Source organism: Pseudophryne corroboree, chromosome 10, assembly GCF_028390025.1.
Source record: "Pseudophryne corroboree isolate aPseCor3 chromosome 10, aPseCor3.hap2, whole genome shotgun sequence".
In the NCBI taxonomy this organism is placed as follows: Eukaryota; Metazoa; Chordata; class Amphibia; order Anura; family Myobatrachidae; genus Pseudophryne; species Pseudophryne corroboree.
The window spans coordinates 175,261,829-175,285,638 of NC_086453.1; the positions used below are offsets into that span (position 1 = coordinate 175,261,829).

General features: G+C 43.4%; 1 protein-coding gene across 6 annotated transcripts in view; it reads left to right on the forward strand.

Moving 5' to 3' along the window:
- CCDC30 (coiled-coil domain containing 30) overlaps positions 1–23,810 on the forward strand; it is a 687,183-nt gene that overhangs the window by 454,041 nt on the left and 209,332 nt on the right. For all 6 annotated transcript variants that reach the window (XR_010188622.1, XM_063942948.1, XM_063942949.1 and 3 more), the window contains one exon: positions 8,149–8,358. Coding sequence is in view for 5 of the 6 variants with exons in the window: in XM_063942948.1 (XP_063799018.1) it covers positions 8,149–8,358 (210 nt within the window). In the remaining variant the exon portion in view is untranslated. The remainder of the gene's footprint in view (positions 1–8,148; positions 8,359–23,810) is intronic.

The window sequence follows — 23,810 nt, forward strand, 5'->3', positions numbered from 1 at the left end:
CTAATATGTACCAGTGGGGTCAAGCAGAGCTCCAACAGCAGAGCAGTGAGCAGGAGGATCAAATGTCGCACTGCACCTGCAGTGACTGTATTAGCCATGGTCTACAATGTTGGTTTGCAGAGATTTCTAATCTCCTATGATTTCTATTCTGCAGTGATTTTGGAAGCTATTTTGATTTCTGTTCTGTAAGTCAGATAAACCCCATTCTAAACAGTCCAAAAATATACCTTTGTGTCATTTATTCCTAAATTGCATTATCATGCAAGTATGAATGATTTCTGTTCCTTCTCAAAGCTTCCCCATTGTAGTATACCACAGTCAGACTAAGTTTACGTCTTTTCACATCTCAGTTTTCAAAAGTGTGGTCCTTTTCAGTACCATTCACTGTTAAAAAAACACAACCACATGCTAAGTTTCAGAAAAGCCATGACACCAAGAAAAACGATCCATACTGTAGCTCCTCGGTTGCTAAATGTAGCAGAGTGGCAAGATATGAGGAGACTTTAGAGAAAGTACAAGCATGCTTGGCAGCTCAACAAGAGAAACAAGCAGCCACAAGAGAGAGAGAGACTCACTAAATGCAAGGCTAGCTCGCTTATCTGCTGATGCTACTAGACATGCAGTATCCAGGGCCATGGAGTCCCCAGCTGCCAGACAAACACATCAATCAGCTGATGCTTCTACACATGCAGCCTCAGGGGACATGGGGGTAAATTTACTAAGACGGGGAGTTCTATTTAAGATGGGATGTTGCACATAGCAACCAATCAGATTCTAGTTCTCATTTATCTAGCACCTTCTAGAACATAATACCTGGAATCTGATTGGTTGCTATGGGTAACATCACATCTTAAATAGAACTCCCATATTAGTAAATTTAACCCATGGAGTCTGTAACTGCAAGACAAACCTGCCTGTGGGCAAATGCTGTACAAGCTGCAGCTTTGAGAGCCATGGAGTCTCCAGCAGCAACACAGATTCAACAATCTGCTAATGCTACAAGAACTGCAGTTCTCAGATTACAACCATGGCAAGACTTTAAACTTGCCTCTTGCAACTGCCTTTTTAGTCTGGCTTCTGATGGAAAAACAAACAACACTGTTTATACCTCAGTGCTGACAGTCTAAATACTCTGTGCAAATGGCTAGGTAAATTCTTTTCACCATGTTAGCAGATGCAAATTTGAGGAGGCTGCGCTCACTGGGGAGGATGGGGGTAGGTGCTGCTAAACCTGGAGGTGTCCTACCTCCTGACACTGGATTGGTAATGGGTATGGTCAGCGCACTCTGTGGGGAAATGGGAGTAGAGGAGAGGTAGGTGGGAATAGGGGGACATGCAAGGGAGGGGATGTAGGTATGGAGATTATCTATAATGTACTAATTCCTACCTATGTATAATGACCATGAATATCAATGTATGGATGTAACGTTTTTATTGGGGTGTAATATTTATCCTGCAGATGTACCTTGCAGATGACCCTTTAAGGTTGTGATCTAAAATCAATAATGCTCATAAGCCCCTTGCTTGTTATGTCCAGTACCACTGTCAGGTGTGTCCTGCAGACTACCCTTTTCCGGTATACCCTCCTAATGGTACTGTATACTCAGTCAGGAAGGTCCCCTGCTAGGATGAATGTCAGGTGTGCCATTTTGGGTACACCTTTACCATAGGTCTGGTAATAACCTATGTGGCTGCTGGGGCTGTGTATTAGTACATGAGTCTGGGAGTGTGACTAGTGCGGCGTCCCGCCTGTCAGTCCCTTGATATGTGCACCGCTGGAGGTTTCGGGTGTGGGGCTGTGTTCTTACACTTACCACCGGGAGTACGCTGAGAAGCGCCTGCCGCCGGTTCAGCTCCAGTGCCCTCGTCCTCCAGTGTCTTTGTCCGCCTGATCGCCTGGTCCCCATTCGGATCCAGCGGCCGCTGTCCTTCTCCTGCTTCGGGTCCCGTCTATGGCTTCCGGCTTTGCCGCGTCACGTGAGCGGGAGTTCGTATACCAGATAGTGTAGAATCCCTTTTCCAGCCGAGGAGGGGGTCTGTAATTAAGTGATGTGCAAGTTCTTCCTTTTTTTTTTTTTTTTTTTAACGCGTTTCAGCAGTGAATGCCTTTGTCTAGGATAACTTGCCTGGAGTGTGGGGATGGTTATAATCTCTCTGGGCTACGATGATTGGTTATCATTGGTTGCCAGTCCTTGATTCGATTGGATAAGAATAAATTGAAAACTGTAATTCATGTCTGTGCTAAAGTGTGTGCTTGTCTTATGTGTAATATATGATTATATTGAAGAAATACTGTATCTGCACTGGATTTTGTTACTATGAAAGAAACTGTGAAGAATCAGTGATGTAAATTTAGGTGATAAATGAATTGGGTTATAATTGGATTTTGTGTACACCTTGAATTATGTAGTGTAAAAAATGACAGCTGGTATGCATGTCCTATGATTGGAGTAATTGTGTCCATTTTTCAAATGGGATTGTGGGAAAGAGGGGGGATTTGATATGGTTAATTATAATTAATGTATTGTTCTCTATGTGTATGTATTTAAACACACACATGCATATACATTTATGTGTATGCCTCCACTCTTGTCGTTTGTACTTTAGAGGTAGAGATTGAAGATGATTATGAGAAAAATGGAGGCACACTCTGGTGCAGTGTGTGCCGGCGTTAGATCTTATTCCCATCCTGGAAAGGATTGTGTTTCTATTGTCTGACCATATTCTAACCCCATGATCAGCAGCCTAATTGTATTAGTACCACTGATCAGGATTGATATAAGATGCTTCCCTGGACTTGATGCATGGTCTACATATTGCTTGTTAAATGTTTTTGTATGCTTATGATCTATTCTTTAATGGTTCTCCTTGAAGAACCGTATACTGGGTAAAATGGTGTCTTATTACATCAGTGAGGTGATATGGTATTCTATGTTTAGACCTCTAGGTGTGAGGGTTTTGAGTGTGAAATTCCATCTGAGTTCTTCCCTGTTTATTTTTTTCAAATAGTCCCCTCCTCGCCAGTTGTTAGTGACTAGTTGTATGGCCATGAATTTAATTTGTGTCGGATCCTGTGTATGTTTTTCTTTGAAGTGTTGTGATACACTGTTTCTCATGCCCTCTTTTGATATTCTGTACGTGTTCTGATATTCTGACTTTTAGTGTTCTGATTGTGCGTCCAACATATTAGAGTCCGCATGAGCATGTGATGAGATATATGACCCCCTTAGTATGGCATGATAGTTCTTCTCTGACTTTGTGTTTTTGTCCTGTACTGTTTGAAGAGAATTTTGTGATGCTTTTGGTTGTGCGAGAATTCGTAGTCCTACAACCTATACATGTACCACAATGGTGGAATCCTTGTCTCTTTACAATGCCGTCTATTTTGTCTGCTGTGTCTTGGATGGTGGTATATGATTGTGTACTAATTTCTCCCTCAAATCTGGAACCTTCTTGTATATCACTTTTGGTTGTTTTGGTAAGATCTTAGCCAGTGTGTCGTCTTGCATCAGGATGGCCCAATGTTTCTGTATACTCTGATTTGTCCCGCTGCAGTATTGTATTGCATCACAAAATATGTCATTCCCTTGTTGTACTGGGTTCCTTTCTTTGTATTTTAGTAGCTCATGTCTATCTGTGTCTTCCAGTTTTTTGTATGCCTTATCCACAATTTCTTTGTTATATTTTTTATCTAAGAATTTTTGTTTCAGTTCTTGTCCTTGTTCTTTGTAATAGTCTATCTGCGTGTAGTTCCTTCTCAATCGTGAATTATCCTGTAGGGATGCTTTTAAGCCAGTTGGGATGATGACTGCTGGTAGATAAGATGTAACTGTTCACATCTACTCGTTTGTGATGCGTGCGGGTTTCTATCCTACCATTGACTATGTGGATGTCTAAATCGAGGAATTCTACTTTCTCTTTACTGTAATTGGTGGTGAAATGTAAATTCCGGTCGTTGTCGTTAATCTATGCTATGAATGTCTGTAAGTCATGCTCAGTCCCTTTCCAGATGTATAGTATATCATCTCTGTACAGTCGCCAGAGGACCAGGTTCTCTCCAAAGCCATGCACCTGCCAGATGTTGTCCTCCTCCCACTTACTCATGAACAGGTTTGCGTAGCTTGGAGCGAACCTGGTCCCCATGGCTGTCCCTGTCCGCTGTTGGTAGTAGTTGTTATCAAACCAAGTGTAGTTATGTTCCAAAATGAATGTAATGGCTTTTATGATGAATTCTGTCTGTATTTGTTGAAGTGTGTCGTCCTGCAAAAGAAAGTGTTTTGTGCTTTCTGTGCCTTGTGTATGTTCTATGACTGTGTAAAGAGATGTCACGTCACTCGTTACTAATGTCATGTCATCTGTCCATGTTATGTCTTGTAATAATTTAAGCGTATGTGTGGTGTCTCTGAGATATGATTTCTGTTTGACCACATGTTGTTGGAGGAAAAAGTCTATGTATCTTGATAGGTTTGAGGTGAGTGAGTTAATGCCTGAAATGATAGGTCTTCCCGGTGGATGTTCCATGTTCTTGTGAATTTTTGGTAAGTAGTAAAATACCGGTATTACTGGATTATTGGGGGTAAGGAAGTCGAATTATTTTTTGTTTATGATTCCTAATGATAGGCCTTTGTTTAGTAGTGTTTGTAATTCCTGTCTGTATTCCTGTGTTGGATCGCCTGTTAGTTTGATGTATGTCTGTGTATCTCCCAATAATCGTCTTGATTCTTGAATGTAGTCACTTTTGTCAAGTAGTACTATCCCACCCCCCTTATTTGCTGGTTTAATGATCAAGTCCTTCATGTTCCTCAGTTCCTCCAAAGCCTGCGTCTCCCCCCTTGTCAAATTTTGCTGTTTGATATGAGTGTACCCAATTTTGTCCAAGTCGTTTACCACCAGTTGTTCGAATGTATTTATGATGTGTCCCTTAACATGTTGTGGATAGAAGGTGGATTGAAGTTTGAAGTCAGTATGTTTGAAATCCGGTGTTTGGACGGCTGGTGTGTATTGTAATTTGGTTTGTGCAAAATACTACTTAAGGGTTATTTTCCTTGTGAAAGCCTATATGTTTCAAACTTATTCATTCTTTTCATGGGGCAAACTTAAGTCCCTTGTTAAGTAATGTTTTATGTTGGTCTCCCATTTGGAAATTGCTTAGATTGAAGATCCCTTCAGATTGTTGCGAGTTACTTATATCAGTGTGGGTTTTGTTTTTTTGGCCTCCCCTGCAACCTCGTCTGGTTCTGTAATTTTTCTTTTGTTGGTTTGTGTTTGTACTGCTGGTGATCGGCAGGATGCAAAGCCTGCCTCTAGGTCTAAAAAATCTATGTCCCAGTGTTCTCCGCTTCCTGTGTTGACAGTGGGAATCCATACCTACATCCCCTCCCTTGCATGTCCCCCTATTCCCATCTACCTCTCCTCTACTCCCATTTCCCCACAGAGTGTGCTGACCATACACATAACCATGTTAGCAAACAGTGGTGTTCTTTTCAGGATTAATGGAATGGGGTTATAGGCGAGGACAATGTACTGTACTTTGCCATCTGTTCTTCAGCCCGGGCAACGCTGGGTAATCCCAGCTAGTACATAATGGTTTCATGCTGCATTATACTCATGCAAAGAAGCTGGAAGTGGGGAACTGCCTCAAAAGCTAAACTGCATTTGCGCAAAAAGCATGGACAGATCTCTAACCTTATCAGAAGAAAATAATGCATTATCCATTACATTTAGAACTGTTTCCTGATGTATATTGTATAGCTTAGTTAATAATCTGATGCATTGTACTCAGTTTGCTCAATATTGTGTCATGTGGGATGTAGTCATTAGGTTGGAATTTACAAAGTTGACATTCATAATGCCTATACCACAGTGTCGAGAGTTCCGATGTTGACATTCTCAGAACGTCGATGTGTGGAATGTCTACACTATCAGAATGTCAACATTAGGGTTAGACTGTGGGTGGGAGGGTTAGTTGTAGGGATTAGGGAATACTCACCGAACATTGGCGAATCGGAAGTCTGACCTGGAAGTGATGGTCATATTGACCCGGAACCTAGAAGCTGCGCTGAGCCGCTGCAGTAGGTTAGTCACTGCTGGACGATATGTCAACGTTCTGTCAACATTTCATCATTGTTTGAAATCATCCCCAGTGAGGAAGCTTGGAAGTTCCAAATGAAGACCAAGTTGTTGGGAGTTGATATGGAAAAAAATTGCTACTATAAGATGAATTCTGTTGTGTGCCCCAGAAATTATCAAAGATGCTGATATAATCAGAGAGGGATGAGGTCTGAGACTCTGTGGAAGCAGACAGATGTACAGAACTGTGGAAAAGTTTTAGGCAGGTGTGGAAAAAGTGCTGCAAAGTAAGAATGCTTTCAAAAATAGATGTGTTAATAGTTTATTTTTATGAGTTAACAAAATGCAAAGTGAAGAGAAATCTAAATCACACTTACACAAAAGTGTCACCGGTAGCCCTGATCCCCAGCTTTTCTTTCTGTAAAGTTTTATAATCCCTTTTCCATTGCAAGATGAGTTTAAAGTTTTTCTTCTGTTAATGTTACTATTTCAAGGCTTTTGGGCACACAATATTTTTTTTTTCTTCCCACCTCCATTTCTGTCCGTTATTTTAGTTTGTTTATTTATTTATGTTTATTTCAGTCGGTTATTTCAGATCATTGAATTATGGTGATTTCTGTTAGTTATTACAGTGCATTAAAGTTTTCACCCAATTCCATCCAGTGGAAGGCCCAGAACAGGCTCCTTGGTTCAAAGTTCTGTGCGGCGCATTTCGCAATGAGGTCCGACTGACCCTCAACCGCCTAGTTTGTCTTCTGGGATCCAATGTTACCACTCTAAAGTTTTCTTTAAAATCAATCCAGTGTAAGGCCCAGAACTTGCTCCCTGGGGCAAAGTTTTGCCCGCTGTATTCCACTTTGAGGTCCATCTGGGGCCCTAACCCCCCCCCCCCAAAAAAAAAATCCTTGCCAAATCTTACTGTACCACTTTGTGTTCATTTCTTCCCTGTCGGTGCAGGGGTGCATAACTGGACAAACAAACAGTCCAATGAATTTGATATATAAGATATATATATGGCCTGGTCCCCTAAAGGGGTGGATTGTTTTTTTAGGTTAAACTCTGCCAGTATTTAAAGTTTGATAATGAAGGGTATGTGTACCAAGTTTGATCCAGATCCATCAAGCCATGTAGGAGATATTTTCACTTCAGTTACTATCCTTTGAACCTTGCAGGAGGTAGATCTGAAGTGGGTAACTTGAATACAGGAATGTCGGAATTTGGAGCATGTCTTGGAAAACTCTGTTCCAAGGACTTTTGGACAGTGTTACACACTTCTGGGTTTCTATCCAAAAGTAGTGACCTCTTTTCTCATTAATCATGAAACTGTATTAACAGCTTTTGCTAAATCAGCAAAACATTGAATCAGACTTAATGTCCCTGTTAGATATTGTAACATAATATGTATCTGCATAAGGCAAACTGATACTTATTATTATGACACTAATGACACTACAGCCAGGTTGAGTAGGGTCAAAATTCAGCAGACATATGAGGATGCTGAACGATCTATCCCAGTTAGGATCTCATCTCATTACTTGCTCAGAACAGAACAGTTATGCAGAAATCTGTTTCTTCGGTTCATACATTCACGAGTTTATACATTCATGATTTTGCGTTCACGAATGTTTCTTGGATGGAAAGTTGGGTTTAGATAGGGATGAACATGCCGTCGAGGCCCTAGGAGCAGCTTTTGTACATCTCCGTGGTTAAGAAGTGTCCCCAAGATGGATAAAGGAGAAAAAAAGATTTGGGGTACCTAACATTAAATCTCTTTCTCAGATTCCCTTCCTTGTTTGGTTGTGCGTGTGAGAAGGCTGTAATCCTGTTCTTATTCTTCAACCAGACCTTAGACCTTATTAAGTTCCAAATGAGGAAGGGTTGGATGGGAGGAGCTTATATACCCTAAAAAGTTAAACTATTAATAGCTGGCTCCTCAACCCTAGCTAAATGGTCAAGAAGTGTTCCCTAGATGGACTCTGAGTAAGACATTTAACAGTAAATACCCAAAATCTTGTAATAGTTACTGGTAGGTAAAGGTATATAACGTTTTTTCTTCATTACTCCTCTGCTTCTAACTAGCTTTCTGCAGAAGTAAATGATGTTAAACAGAAATTCTCATATATGACTGCAACATGTTCCAGTCTTGAAACGGAACTTGATCAGCGACAGCAAAAAATAAAGGAGATGGAGCTTGAGATACTAAAGAGGAATCAAAATTCTAAAGTGCAAAGCAGCTTGCTGGAGAAGCTGGAACAGGAAAAATCCCGAGCTGTGGATGCTGAAAAAATGGTAAGAGATAAAAACAAAAATGTAATATAGCATTTTATGGAAAGGGTTATAAATTCCTATTTAAATGTACATGAGGCAAATCCATGGTAACTATATATAAATATATACGAGGCAAAGTCATGCTTTAAAAAGCATTTTCAGTATGTTGGGGAAAAAGACACTGCCATGATCAGAAAATCTGCTGAATCTACAGCGCCTGATCAACAAATATACTGATCATGCTGCAGCATAGGACACCGGGGTTTGGGGGAATGCAAACCCCCAAGTAATGAGGGGAAGATTACCAGGTGATGTGGAAGTCACTAAATTGTTCTAATATAGCAGTCACTAAGTTGCTCTCTAATGGCAGTCATCAGGATGCTCTGTTTTTTTTTAAATTATAGTTACTAAGCTGTTCATTGTACTATATTGTGGATTTGGGGATGCTCTTTTATATGTATTGTGGTCACTAGGATGCTCTGTTATGTTTGGCTGTCATTAGGATCTGGCGGTCACATCTTGATGACTTCCGGTAGATCTTGCAGCGCTTCCAGCTGTTAGTAGGGCTAGCCCCTAACCCTCCTACTAGTGCTTAACCCTAACCTCCCACAGCCTAACCCTAACTATCCCCTCCTGTAGCCTAATCCTAACCCTCCACTGCCTGTGCAGAATGTTGACATTTCACATGTTGACATTTCACATGTTGACATTGTGAACATGAGGCCAACATGTTCAATGTCAACATTTCAATGATTATTATTATTATCAGTAGTTACTTATATAGTGCCAGCATATTCCGTTACACTTTACAAATGGGAACAAAATACTTACATATGTGTCCACTTACATCTAGCCACCCTGCATTTAAACAGCCCTTCTAGTCACACCATGCCGTGGTGTAACTCGGAGAGTATGTCTTTATGTGCGTCTTTTTCCATTAAAAGGCATCTTACTCGCAAAACTGTGCAAATAGGACATACAAGCAGCGTATGCTAATTAAAATGATATGCAGCATGCCTATTTACTGTTTGCGACTGTGGCTGTATCTGCATAGTGTTTTCCTATTAAAAAATGCAGTTACAGCCGCAGACCCACAGAGAATATTGGCATGCCGCATATCATTTTAATCAGCAGAGTCTGCTTGTGCATCCTATCCATGTGGCATATTGAGGCAAGATGTATCAGGACACATCTGTATAAAACAAGATTGTGTAATGACAGACAAAGAGGTAAGAGGTTCCTGCTTGTAAGATTAATATCTATTGGGAAATAGATATTGATACACAAGGCTACTTATTGAATATTGGTCCAGCCAGCTTGTAAAGGTTCTTGTTGGCCAGGTGTGATCCAGTCACACAGGAATGTTGGCTTAGGGTCAGCTGGATGCGATCGTGAAGAAAGAAAATATGCAGTGTGGACTTTATAGAGGTGATGTAATTTGGTAGATTATCTAATGCAGGTTATGTTGGTAGTTAAGGAATTCAGGGAACCCTTGAAGGTTTGGTGACTAGAGGAAAGTCTTATTGTGCATGGAATGCGTTCCACAGAGTGGGTATAGCCTAAAATATGTCCTGTAACCGTTAATGGGAGCAGGTTATGAGTATGGATAAAATACCCAGGTGTTGTGCTGATAGGAGAGGTTGAGCTGCGAGATACAGATGTAGCCACTCTCATTGTTGCCGCGATGTATACGTACAGATATACACATCGCGGCTAGCTGCGACTAGTCTTTTGAGATAAGGAAAGAGATTTATATTTTAGGAAAATCTGCGACCACTAAAATTGGATGCAGGCTGCCCCCGCCCAGCACAGAGCACAGCCGCCCAGCAAGTGTGGTGCCGCCCTGCGATGAGATCATAATTCAGTAGCGATTGCATCACAAAAACCTCAAATAAAGGTTTACCCCTGCCAGCATGTCTGCGTAGGCAGGCGCACCGCCACCATGTTTTCTCTTACGTCCTAGAGGATACTGGGGTCCATTTAGTACCGTGAGGTCCGCTAAGAATTTGATAGTGTAGGCTAGCTCCTCCCTCTAGGAGGAGCAAGTCACGCTGAAGGAAGCTCCTGAAGAGTTTTCTGCATTTATTTTATGTTATTTTCAGGCAGGTCTGGGTGGCATCAGCCTGCCTGCTTCATGGGACTTGGGAAGGTGGGGGGAGGGAACGGCCCAACCTCTTGAAGGGTTAATTGGTCCTGTTCCCTGCTGACAGGACACTGAGCTCCTGAGGGAACTATTCGCAAACCCCACCACGGCGAGCGTACATTCCCACAGTACGCAGTCACCCCTAACAGAGCCAGAAGAATGAAGAGTGGCGAGTACTGAGCCGGCGTCCCGGTTAGCGGGGCGCCAGCCATTATGGCGGCACAAGGGTATGAAGACGCACGGCTTCTAAACGGGGCGGAATGCATCTCCAGACACAGTACACAACTGCGTCTCAGTACACGGTACCCATACTGGCAACTCAGCCTTAAAACCGTTTCTGTCCATTTTAAGCACCAAATTCCAGTTTAAAAAATGTGGGAAGACTGTGCGCCATTGAAGGAGCGGGGTTTCACTATGAGAGGATCCAGCAGCTCACCAGCGCCATTTTCCCTCTGCAGTGGACACAGACGCTGACTGACAGAGACGCGCAGCTCCTACAGTGTGACTCCAAATTACCTCAGCGGTACCAGGGGGTCATAGCAGGGGGGGAGCAATTACTAGTGTACTAAGTCCCCTATCAGGGTACTTAGGGGTATATGCAATTAGCGGCGAATCGCGGCAATTTTTCGGCCGTTTTTTAATTCGACACAATTCGACCGTCTAATTTCGTCAAGTGGGTGCCGAAATTGACCATATTCAATAAAAAACGGATTCGACAGTCCCGCTGACGAAAAACGGCCGATTTGACGGATTTTGTTCCGATTTTTAAAAACGGGGAAAAACACGAAAAAAATTGCATGGGGCTTCACCCCTGGCCCTTGGGTGGCTGGGGGGGACCCCTTAATTGAAGGGGTCCCCACTCCCCCAGGGTACCCCGGCTAGGTGTGACTAGTTGGATATTTAATGCCACGGCCGCAGGGCTCTGTATAAAAGTGACCCCCGGCTGTGGCATTATCTGTCCAGCTAGTGGAGCCCAATGCTGGTGTAAAAAATACGGGGGACCCCTACTCTTTTTGTCCCCCGTATTTTTTGCACCAGCACCAGGCGCAGAGCCCGGTGCTGGTTTTAAAAATACGGGGGATCCCCTGTCCATTTTCCCCCCGGATTTTTAGAACCAGGACCGGCTCGAAGAGCCCGAGGCTGGTTATGCTTTGGAGGGGGGACCCCACGCCATTTTTTTCCAAAATTTTACCATTCCATCTAAAAAAAAAAAAAAAAAAAAATTTAAATATATAAATAATACTTGTGCCTCCCAAAAAGACAAACCAAGTACCTAATCCCTTCTAATATAAATAGATATGCTATTACCAATAAAAAAAACACCAAAAAAAACATGTTTTAATTTTTTTTTATTAGATTCGCCCACCAAAGTGTGGCGGATTGAAAATGACGAATTTACTGTCTAAAAGCACTGTTGTCGAATTTCCAAACTTCAATTGAATATACTTTTGTCGAATTTCCGCATTTGTACCATTGCAGAAAAGTCGAATTTGACAAATGTCGAATTTCAAAAAGTCGAATTTTGAAAGTCCGTTTTTTTGACGGAAAGTACTGAATTGCATTGTCGATTTTTTTTTTTTGGGGGGGAAAGTCCCGTTTTTCGACAATTTCGGGAATTCGACCGCAATTGCATATACCCCCTAGTCTGCGACCCGGGTAAGCTTGGCATTAGCAGTAAGGGCGCGGTGGGGCCGGCTCCAAACAACTCTGTATCTCCCTGAAGGGCTTTTTGTGGGTTAATTGTGTTTAACCTTTTCCTGTGTGTGTGTGCTGTCACATTTACATTATGTCAGGCAAAGAGTGTGTTTCTTGTACAGCGGAGTGTTCCTCTTCACCAGGGGGCTCACTAGTGGGTACTCAGGGCAGGGTACCTTCCCAGAATAGCGGGGCTGAACCAGAGTGGTTTAATTCTCTGAAAGGAATTATCTCCACTTTTTCTAAAAAAAATTGTCACGCAATGAGAAAGAGACGCAGACTGAGGATGGGTTTATGAGCATAGACTCAGTCCCCAAGCCAGCGTCTCAATCCCCTCCCATTTGTCCGCAAAAGCGATCTCTGGCCCATATCCTGCGGTCTGATGCTGAAGGGTCAGACTTGAAGGAGGGTGAGGTAGACTTGGAAAGGGGGTATGCGGCTCTGTCACAGGTAATAGAGGCTCTTATAGAAGCTATCAGAGATGTTCTGTATATTCCTGATAAGGTGTCAGAGGAGTGTGAGGAATCTTATTTTAATGTAAAAAAGAAGTTCTCAGTCACTTTTCCTGTGTCAAAGGAATTGAATACCCTGTTTGAAGAACCATGGGTTAATCCTCATAATAAAAAATTTCAGATCCCTAAAAGGTTGCTCTCATCTTTTCCCTTTCCTATGGAGGATAGGAAAAAATTGGAAAATCCACCGATAGTGGACGCATCAGTCTCAAGGCTGTCACGTAAAATTGTATTGCCTGTTCCTGGTGCAGTCTCCCTGAAAGACGCAGCTGATTGTAAAATTGAGACTACACTCAAATCATTGTACACAGCTGCTGGGGTGGCCCAAAGACCCACTATTGCATGTGCGTGGATCACAAAAGCAATTGCAAAATGGTCAGGTAACCTAATTGAGGGGTTAGATTCCTTGTCTAGGGGGGTGTTGTTTTACTCCTGCAGCATATACAGGATTATGCGAACTTTATGGTGGAAGCCATAAGAGATTGGTTTGCTTAACGCACGCACCACCGCTGTGGCAGTGTCGGCACGCAGGGGCTTTGGCTACGCCAGTGGACTGCTGACGCGGACTCCAGGAAAGGTGTGGAAGGCCTACCATTCACAGGAGAGGCCTTGTTTGGAGATGAAGTAGACAAATGGATCTCCACAGCTACTGCAGGTAAGTCTACGTATCTTCCTTCCACAGCCCCCCCAACCAAGAAGACTTATTCAGTTTCTAAGTTACAGTCCTTTCGGAAGGCCAAGTTCAAGGGCAAATCCAGAGGTGCTTCTACATTCTCCAGCGGCGCAAGAGGTAAACCACGCAAGCCAGCAACTGCAGGTGCTCGGAAACAGAGCCCAGGCTCTGATTTCTCACAGACTTCAGCATGAGGGTGGACCGCAATGCCTGGAAGGCTGTCAGGTGGGAGCCCGACTACAATTCTTCAGTCAGATCTGGTCAACTTCTTGACAGGATCCCTGGGTCATAGATCTTATTTCCCAGGGCTACAGACTGGAGTTCCAAAAGCTCCCACCTCACAGATTCTTCAAATCAGGTTGCCAGTTTCACAATGGGCAAGTATACCTTTTCAGTATGCCATACAAATCTGGTACAGACTTTGATCATTGTTCCAGTACCACCTCATCTGCTCAACAAGGGGTACTATTCCAACTTGTTCGTAGTACCGAAACCGTACGGTTCAGTAAGACCGATTCTGAAATTCAAGTCTTTGAACCCGTACTTACGAGTGTTTGAATTTAAGATGGAGTCACTGTGAGTAGTAATCTGAGGTCTGGAGGAGGGGGAATTCCTAGTGTCTCTGGATATTAAGGATGCGTACCTTCACATTCTGATCTGGCAGCCTCATCAGGCCTATCTACGGTTTGCACTGCAGGACTGTCACTACCAGTTCCAGGCCCTGCCTTTTGGTCTCTCCGCGGCGCCGACGGTGTTCACCAAGGTGATACAGAGATGATGTTTCTACTCCGCAAACAGGGAGTGAACATAATTCCGTACTTGGACGATCTCCTGATAAAGGCACAGTCCAGGGAAAGGTTGCTGGACAGCATTGGTCTCTCAACCAAGCTCCTCCAGGATAACGGGTGGATTCTGAACCTTCCAAAATCTCACCTAGAGCCAACAAGGATGCTCCCATTCCTGGGAATGATACTGGACAAGGAGTCGCAGAAAGTGTTCCTTCCGTAGGAAAAGGTATTGGTGATTTAGTCGATGGTTCGGGACGTCCGGAAGCCAACCCGGGTTTACTGTAGATGCTTCTGTGCATTTGCCTTCTGGGGAACATGATGGCCTCCTACGAGGCGCTTCAATACGGAAGGTTTCACCCAAGACCCTTCCAGCTCGATCTGTTGGACAAATGGTCCGGATCGCATCTTCACATGCACCATAGGATCCGTCTGTCGCCAAAAGCCAGGATCTCCCTTCTGTGGTGACTACAGACTTCTCACCTCGTCGATGGTCGGAGGTTCGGAATTCAGAAAAGCCGGGAAGGGGGTAACGTCTAAGCATTACCATCGTATTTGGAAGAAATATGTCTCTTGGTGTGGGAGCAGAAATTATTCTGTGGTGAAATTTCATCTGGATGTTTCCTGCTTTTTCTGCAGGCAGGTGTGGATGTGGGCCTATGTCTGGGTTACATAAAAGTCCAGATTTCGGCCTTGTCCATTTTCTTTAAAAAAAACAATTGGCTTCTCTCCCTGAGGTCCAGACAATCTTGAAAGGTGTTCTGCACATCCAACCTCCCTTTGTGCCTCCCACGGCACCTTGGGATCTCAACGTGGTGCTGCAGTTCCTCCATTCGGACTGGTTTGAACCGTTACAGGAGATGAACGTAAAATATCTTATGTGGAAGACCGTCACACTGTTGGTCTTGGCTTCAGCAAGACGTGTGCCGGAATTGGGGGCTTTGTCATAAAAATCTCTATTTTCCGTGAGGACAGAGCTGAACTCGGAACTCGCTACCTATTGTGGTTCTGATTGTCACCGACACTTCTGCTACTTCAAAGTCTTTGGATGATGGAAGGGCTTTGAAGGTGTATGTGAAGAGAACAGCTCGTCACAGGAGAACGGACTCGCTGTTTGTTCTTTATGATCCCAATAAGATTGGGTGCCCTGCTTCAAAGCAGTCTATTGCACGCTGGAACAGACTTACTATCCAGCATGCTTATTCCACGGCAGGTTTGCCATGTCCAAACTCTGTACATGCCCACTTTACTAGGTCGGTGGGTTCTTCCTGGGCGGCTGCCCGGGGTGTCTCGGCTTTACAGCTCTGCCAAGCAGCTACTTGGTCAGGTTCAAACACATTTGGTAAGATCTACAAGTTCGATACTTTGGCCTCTGAGGACCTTCAGTTTGGTCAATCAGTTCTGCAGGAACCTCAGCACTATCCCACCCGGTTTGGGAGCTTTGGTACATCCCCATGGTACTAAATGGACCCCAGTAGCCTGTAGGACGTAAGAGAAAATAGAATTTTAATTACCTACCGGCAAATCCTTATCTCGTAGTCCATAGAGGATACTGGGCGCCTGCCCAGTGCTTCGCTCTTCCTGCAATGTTACTTAGTTAAGTAATGTTGGTTCAACTGTTCCTGCTTCAAGTTTTTGCTAGCTTGGCATTCCTCTTGTGTGTGCTGGTTCGGAATCTCACCACTAGCCTTATCTATCCTTCTCTCAAAGTATGTCCATCTCCTCAAGCACAGTTTTTTAGACTGAGGGGCATAGAGGGAGGAGCCAGCCCACACTATCAAATTCTTAAAGTGGTCGTGGCTCCTAGTGGACCAGTCTATACCCTGTGGTACTAAATGGACCACAGTATCCTCTACGGACTACAAGAAAAGGATTTACTGGTAGGTAATTAAAATCATATTTTCGATCTGCGTTTCCTGGTGCGCCCCCCCCCCCCCATGCCTCAACTCCACCCCCGAACGCCCTTCACCTGTCAATCATGATACAGTTGCATCCTACTGGGATGCGATTGTATAATGATTGGTCGTGCACTGCGGCCACAGAGAGTGCGCAGGCGGCCCTTTTTGCGAAATTTACACCACTGTATCCATCTCTAAATAGCCTTCTTAGGGATTAATTCAGTATGGAATGCATCTACGATGTGTAATCAAACTGAACTCCATGTGCACTGTACACACGCACTGCGCATATAGTGAGGTGTGATGGCATCTCACTTCTACGAATGGCTTTGCCTGATTGACTGGCAGAGGCATTTGCGGGGCGGAGATGTCGACGCTGCATTTTATGGGCATCAACACCGCGTGGGGGGATCAGGGCAATGCAGGCATGCCCGGACCTATTGCAGTGTGGGCCGCGGCAGCTGCTTGACATCACGAGCAGCCGCTGTGGCTCAAAAGATGGCTGCCTAGTGACTGCCTTCGCAGAAATGATGTGAGGCAGCCCTAAGCATACAAGCACATCGCTGTATGGCGATGCTCTTGCATTTTAGTGGGGAGGGGGGGGGGGGGGGCAGGACCCGGCATGTGGGGCGGCCTTGCCTTGTGCTGGGCGGCCCACCGCATGTTAGAGAAATAATTTGTAGTTTTGCAAATTTTTGCTGAAATAGGCCCGTAGTGCAGAAGATCAGCATTGCAGTTGCATTCAAACTGGAATGTAGTGGTGAAAGTCTGTTTTGCAGAAGCTCAGTAAGGAGACTGTTGCAATAATAAATGCAGGATATGTTGATTTTTTTGCAGTGTCTTGTGTAAAATATGGGTGTATTCTGGATATGTTTATCCGATGTATTTAACAGGATTTATAAACATTACATTGATAGTTCAGAGAAAAAGATGACACCTGGGCAGCAAGCTTGTGGAGTTAGGTTGACTATTGAGTTGTCAACAGTTATAGAGATATCAGTTTGGCAACTACTGTTGGCCAGTGGCCAATAATTAATTTTGTTTTGTAAAGTTTGATGGCATCTAAGATGAAATGACCGAAAAACATTCAGTAACGCGGACCAATGCAGATGGTTACAAATCTGGAGACATCATAAATGTCAATATTGTGGTGTTGATTTTTACAGTGTAAATGTAGACATTATGCCTTATCATCCCTGTACTGTAAGGAAGTCACTAGTATGCTCTCTGTATTGTATAGTGTTCTCTGGGATGTTCTCCATGCTGTATATTGGTCACGGGGATGCTTTCTATTTTATGACAGTCACTAGAATGTTCATTGTACTGTATGTTGGTCACCAAAATGCTATCTGCACTGCATGGCAGTGACTAGAATACTTTCTATATTGTAAGGTGTTCACTAGGATGCATTATATGGCAGTCACTAGTATTCTTTCTGTACTTTATTGTGGTCACAGGGATGCTCTTTGTATTGTCTGATAATCCCAGCCACCTAGCATCAAATTATGGAAAGTGCTACTGAAGGTTGCTCAATACAAATATAGACATTGCGTTGGAGTGGTTGTTGTGAGGGTATTAGGTGAGTTGGAATCAGGTACTGTAAATGTAGAAGTAGAAAGAGTACAAAAAAACATAATGGCACTATTGTGAGTTATGGTGTACTATTACCACAGTTAATCAGTCACAGTCCTTATTGCAGCTGAATACCTTTAAGTGAGGGATTGCAACAAAGTATTTAATTATACAGTATATATTTAATTTTAAACTTTTATGTCTTAGGATCATTCTATGTGCCACAGATATTAATCTTTTTTTTCTTATATGGAATCTATTTTTATTACATTTGGAACCATCTGATTTTTTTGTTCACTCTAAAGGTGCGTACACACTGGCCGATATACTGTGTCTGCCATTCTCTTAAATGGTCGATATATTGCAGGTCCGTCGGCCAGTGTGTACGAGCGATATGTCTGTGAACTCCGTCGTTCACAGACATATCGCGTCGGCCCTGCTGCACAACCACAGCCAATATATCGTTAGATATGTTGGCACGTTGGTGTGTGGGTACGGGCTGTCAGCTGACTGCCCCTACACAAGCTGCAGCAGTTGGCGGTGACTGACAGCTGAACTGGGCAGCCGTGTGTAAATGCACAGCACACTGCCCGATCCGCCTTTAGATATATCTGCAGATCAGTTGATCTGCAGATATATATGTAGGTGTGTACCCAGCATAATGCTGGGTACAGACTGGCAGATATATTGGCCAATCAATTGACCAGCCAATATATCTTTTGGCGATTTGCAGGTGTATACAAGCAATATGTCTGTGTAATGGTACCCATACACTTGTGCAATGCCCCGTGACGCGACATCGCGGGGGCATCGCACTGGCAGTTCAGGTGCGATGAAATCACACATGAACTGCCAAAGTGATTACCATGCAATCACGCGATAGATTGCATGGTAATCACATGATCAGAACCTCACCGCCGAGTGGGAGCCCATCGCACATCGCAGTGCGATATATCGCATGTGGTTTAAAAACCATATGCGATCGCACTGCAATACGAGAAATATTAAGCGCAGCACATACTATCTTGAGACGCGATATTCGAGCAGCGTGCACGCGCATCACGTCCCAAGGTACCTAAAATGTGCATCCTTCGATTTCTCTCACAGATGAGGTCGAAATCGAAGGATAGCACCTAATATCTCACAAGTGTATGGGCACCAAAAGGCGTCTTTCACAGATATATTGCATCTGCTGTGCAACACAGCAGATGGCTAATACATCTGCAGATATATTGGTGCATCTTTCTGTGTGTATGAACAACCCCCATATGCATATATATAGCTGCTGATAGATTGAACAGCAGATATATCTTTAAGATATTTTGGCGCATCTTTCTGTGTGTATGTACAACCACTATCAGCAGATATATCTGCAGATCAGTTGAACTGCAGATATATCTGCCAGTGTGTACCAAGCTTAGGAGTGGTCTCCTTTTTTGTGTTTTTTCTTAATAGCGAGTTTATAAACCCCACAGAGGTTTATTGTCAGACAGCAGTCAGAACGTATAGTTTTAAAAACAAATATAATATTATCTATTATCAACATATACAATATATGTAATTTTCGAGTCTCTCTTCCTCATATAAACAGAAAAAGTTGTCACCGCGTAAGGATAGTGAAGATAATCTTTGAAAAGGCAAAATAGCAGCAGCGTCAGTAGATATAGAACAGAAAATAGTGGCTTCAATGTAATGCCCGGCATTAGTAATATAGAATATACAGTACTGTACATCCGGAACGTATTCACAGCGCTTCATTTTTTCCACATTTTATGTTGCAGCCTTATTCCAAAATCGAATAAATTAATTTTTGTCCTCAAAATTCTACACACAATACCGCATATGGACAATGTGAAAAGTTTTTTTGAGATTTTTGCAAATTTATTAAAAATAAAAAGCTAAGAAATCACATGTACATAAGTATTCACAGCCTTTGCCATAAAGCTCAAAATTGAGCTCAGGTGCACCCTATTTCCACTGATCATCCTTGAGATGTTCCTACAGCTTAATTGGAGTCCACCTGTGGTAAATTCAGTTGATTGGACATGATTTGGAAAGGCACCCACCTGTCTGTACAAGTGAAACCCAGAAAATTAGAATTTCGTGCAAAAGTTAATTTATTTCAGTAATTCTACTTAAAAGGTAAAACTAATATATTATATAAACTCATTACATGCAAAGTGAGATATTTCAAGCCTTTATTTGTTATAGTTGCGATGATTGTGTCTTACAGCTTAAGATAACCCCAAATCCAAAATCTCAGAAAATTTGAATATTACATAAAATCAATAAAAAAATAATTTTAAATACAGAAATGTCGGCCCTCTAAAAAGTAAAATTATGCATACAGTATGTACTCAGTACTTGGTTTGGACCCCTTTTGCATGAAATACTGCCTCAATGCGGCGTGGCATGGATTGTATCAGCCTGTGGCACTGCTGAGGTGTTATGTAAAACCAGCATGCTTCAATAGCGGCCTTCAGCTATTCTGCATTGTTCGGTCTCATGTCTCTCATCTTTCTCTTGGCAATGCCCCATAGATTCTCTATGGGGTTCAGGTCAGGTGAGTTTGCTGGCCAATCTAGCGCAGTAATCACACGGTCGTTGAACCATGTTTTGGTACTTTTGGCAGTGTGGGCAGGTGCCAAGTCCTGCTGGAAAATGAAGTCCGCATCTCCATAATGCTTTTCGGCTGTAGGAAGCATGAAGTGCTCTAAAATTTCCTGGTAGACTGCTGTGTTGACTCTGGACTTAATAAAGCACAGTGGACCAACACCAGCAGATGACATGGCTCCCCAAAAAAACACAGATTGTGGAAACAACACACTGGACTTTAAGCATCTTGGATTGTGTGCCTTTCCATTCTTTCTCCATACTCTGGGACCTTGGTTTCCAAATGAGATGCAACATTTGCTCTCATCATAAAAGAGGACTTTGGACAACTGAGCAACAGACCAGTTCTTTTTTTCTTGTCAGGAAAAGGCCATTCAAAAGTGTGGGGGAGCTTCACAAGGAGTAGACTGAGGCTGTAGTAAGTGCATCAAGAGCCACCACACACATACGGATCCTGGACATGGGCTTCAAATGTCGTATTCCTTTTGTCAAGCTGCTGCTGAACAACAAACAACGTCAGAAGCATCTTACCTGGACTAAAGAAAAAAGAGAATCTATGGGGCATTGCCAAGAGAAAGAAGATAGTACGAAGTACGCATGCATGATTATAATCTTCAGGGGCCGCCATTTCTGTATTCAAAATCCTTTTTTTTTTTTTTAATGTAATCTAATTTTCTGAGATTTTGGATTTGGGGTTTTCTTAAACTGTAAGCCACAATCATCAAAATTATAACAAAGGCTTAAAATATCACTTTGCATGTAATGACTCTGTATAATATATTAGTTTCACCTTTTAGGTTAAATTACTGAAATAAATTCACTTTTGCACTTTATTCTAATTTTCACCTGTATAAGGTCCCACACTTGACAGTGCATGTCTGAGCACAAACCAAGCATGAAGTCAAAGGAATTGTCTGTAGACCTCCGTGACAGGATTGTCTTGAGGCACAAATGTGGGGAAGGGCACATAAAAATTTCTGCTGCTTTGAAGGTCCCAATGAGCACACTGGCCTCCAACATCCGTAAATGGAAGAAGTTCGGAACCACCAGGACTCTTCCTAGAGCTGGCCGGCCTTCTAAACTGAGCGATCAGGGGAGAAGGGCCCTAGTCAGAGTGGTGACCAAGAACCCTATGGTCACTCTGTCAGAGCTACAGCATTCCTCTGTGGAGAGAGGAGAACCTTCCAGAAGGACAGCCATCTCTGCAGCAATCCACCAAGTATGGTAGAGTGGCCAGATGGAAGCCACTCCAGAAAGCTAACTCCCTGCCTATTGCAGCCAGGTCTGGCAGTCCCAGAGGTAGGAAACACCTCTAAATGGTACTGCCTGTAGTGTCTGACTGGCAGGTAGGGCATCCCGTAGGAAATTACTTCCAGTCACAGTGAAGCCAGTGCAGTCTCACGGACTGTATCTGGCTTCACTACAACTGAGCTGAGGTGGCAGATTTTACCTGGTGAGGCTGCAATTCTGCAGCCCATAGGTAAAAACCGACACTGACATTGCTGTTAGATGTTGTGGGATAGGTGCAGAGCTGAATTATAGGTGGAGCAGACAGGGGTGTTGCCGTGGAACCCCCACACTGCAGCAAACATTGCCACGGCCCAGCCCACACTGCACCCTACCTGGCCGGCTACCAGCAGCACTGTCAGTGATGGATGAGTTTTATCTTTTTGAGACTGCTTTGTCTCCATCTCTACACTCAGTTGTTGTGACATAATGCAGCGATTTGCTGGTGTATGGGGAAGGGGGTGGGGCCTAATGTCGTGAAGTTCCCTCCCCCATCTGAGACCTGATTCTGTGGCCTGTAACAGGTAGTGTCTCCTGCTTACTCCCCTGCTCTCTCCCTGACACTCTCTCTCAATGCTGGTATTATGTATATGACCAGTAAACACTTGGGTGGTCATTCCGAGTTGTTCACTCGCTAGCTGTTTTTAGCAGCCGTGCAAACGCTATGCCGCCTCCCACTGGGAGTGTATTTTAGCTTAGGAGAAGTGCGAACGAAAGGATCGCAGAGCGGCTATAAAGCTTTTTTGTGCAGTTTTAGAGTAGCTCAATACCTACTCAGCGCTTGCGATGACTTCAGACTGTTTAGCTCCTGTTTTGACGTCACAAACACGCCCTGCGTTCGCCCAGCCACGCCTGCGTTTTTCCTGGCACGCCTGCGTTTTTTCGAACACTCCCTGAAAACGGTCAGTTGACACCCAGAAACGCCCACTTCATGTCAATCACTCTGCGGCCAGCAGTGCGACTGAAAAGCTTCGCTAGACCATGTGTGAAACTACATCGTTCATTGTAATAGTACGTCGCGCGTGCGCATTGCACTGCAGTGCCGTTTTTTTGCCTCATCGATGCACAGCGAATGAATGCAGCTAGCGATCAACTCGGAATGACCCCCTTGGTTCTGTAGATAATGAGAATAAGCAAATTTAAAGATAAAAATAATAATGTATTTTAAAAATGCACATAGGTAAAATAATTACACTATAAAATAGCTGAATAGCTGTATCTATTACACCAATATTATGCACAATCATACGCATTTGGTTCAGTTCATATGCACATATACAGTATAACATCAGCTTCATGTAAGGTTGTAATGAGCTTTTAGGTGGAGCTATTCTGTAATATTCAGAATAATATAATTGGGGAATTATGAATGTAATATTATTTATCTGTGGATGGTCAAACTGTACTTGAAGATTTTCACCAATCTTTTATTTGCTACATAAATACATGCTTCCGAAACAATTTGAAGTACTTGGTAATAGTCATTATTGTTTTCCTGACACTGGGCCTAATTCAGACTTGATCGTAGCCGTGCAAAATTTTGCACGGCTACGATCAGTTACTCAGACATGCGGGGGGACGCCCAGCACAGGGATAGTCCGCCCCGTATGTATGCCCCCCCCTACCCCCGCATAAGTACAAAAGCATTGCACAGCCGCGATGCTTTTCTACCTGACGAGTAGCTCCCTACCAGCGCAGGAATCTACCAGTCATTGTCCGGGTCGCATTGGCTGCGTGTGTCATCATGCAGCCGCCGCGGCCCGCCCCCCTCCCGCCCAGCGAACGCCTCTGCCTGTCAATCAGGCAGAGGCGGTCACAGGGCTAAGATGGCCATCGGCTGGCTGTCATGCGTCGGCCAGACCTGATCGGTTGCTGCGCGAAAACACACGGCAGCGATCAGGTCTGAATATGGCCCATAGTATTTGAATACTTATTTTGCGCATACAAGTTTGAATTTGTCCTGGAATTTAAATGTCCATGTTATAGGAAACTGAGCCTCAGTATACAGATTCATTCAATGGTTATGTATGTATAGATCAGGCTTAGGCATCCTCTGGCTTTGCTTATTACATGCTGGGACTTGTAGTTCTGCAACAGCTGGTGAATCACAGACTGCCTACCTCTGAAATAGTCAAAACAATCTGTGGTTTTCTCTAACATCAATTTATATTACAATACAGAGATATGATCCAGTTTTAGAGAGTGGTTTCTAAAACAAATACTTAACAGTAGCATACCTCCCAACATGACCCTCTCCAGAAGGGACAAAATGCTGTGTTCCTGGACTTCCCTCTT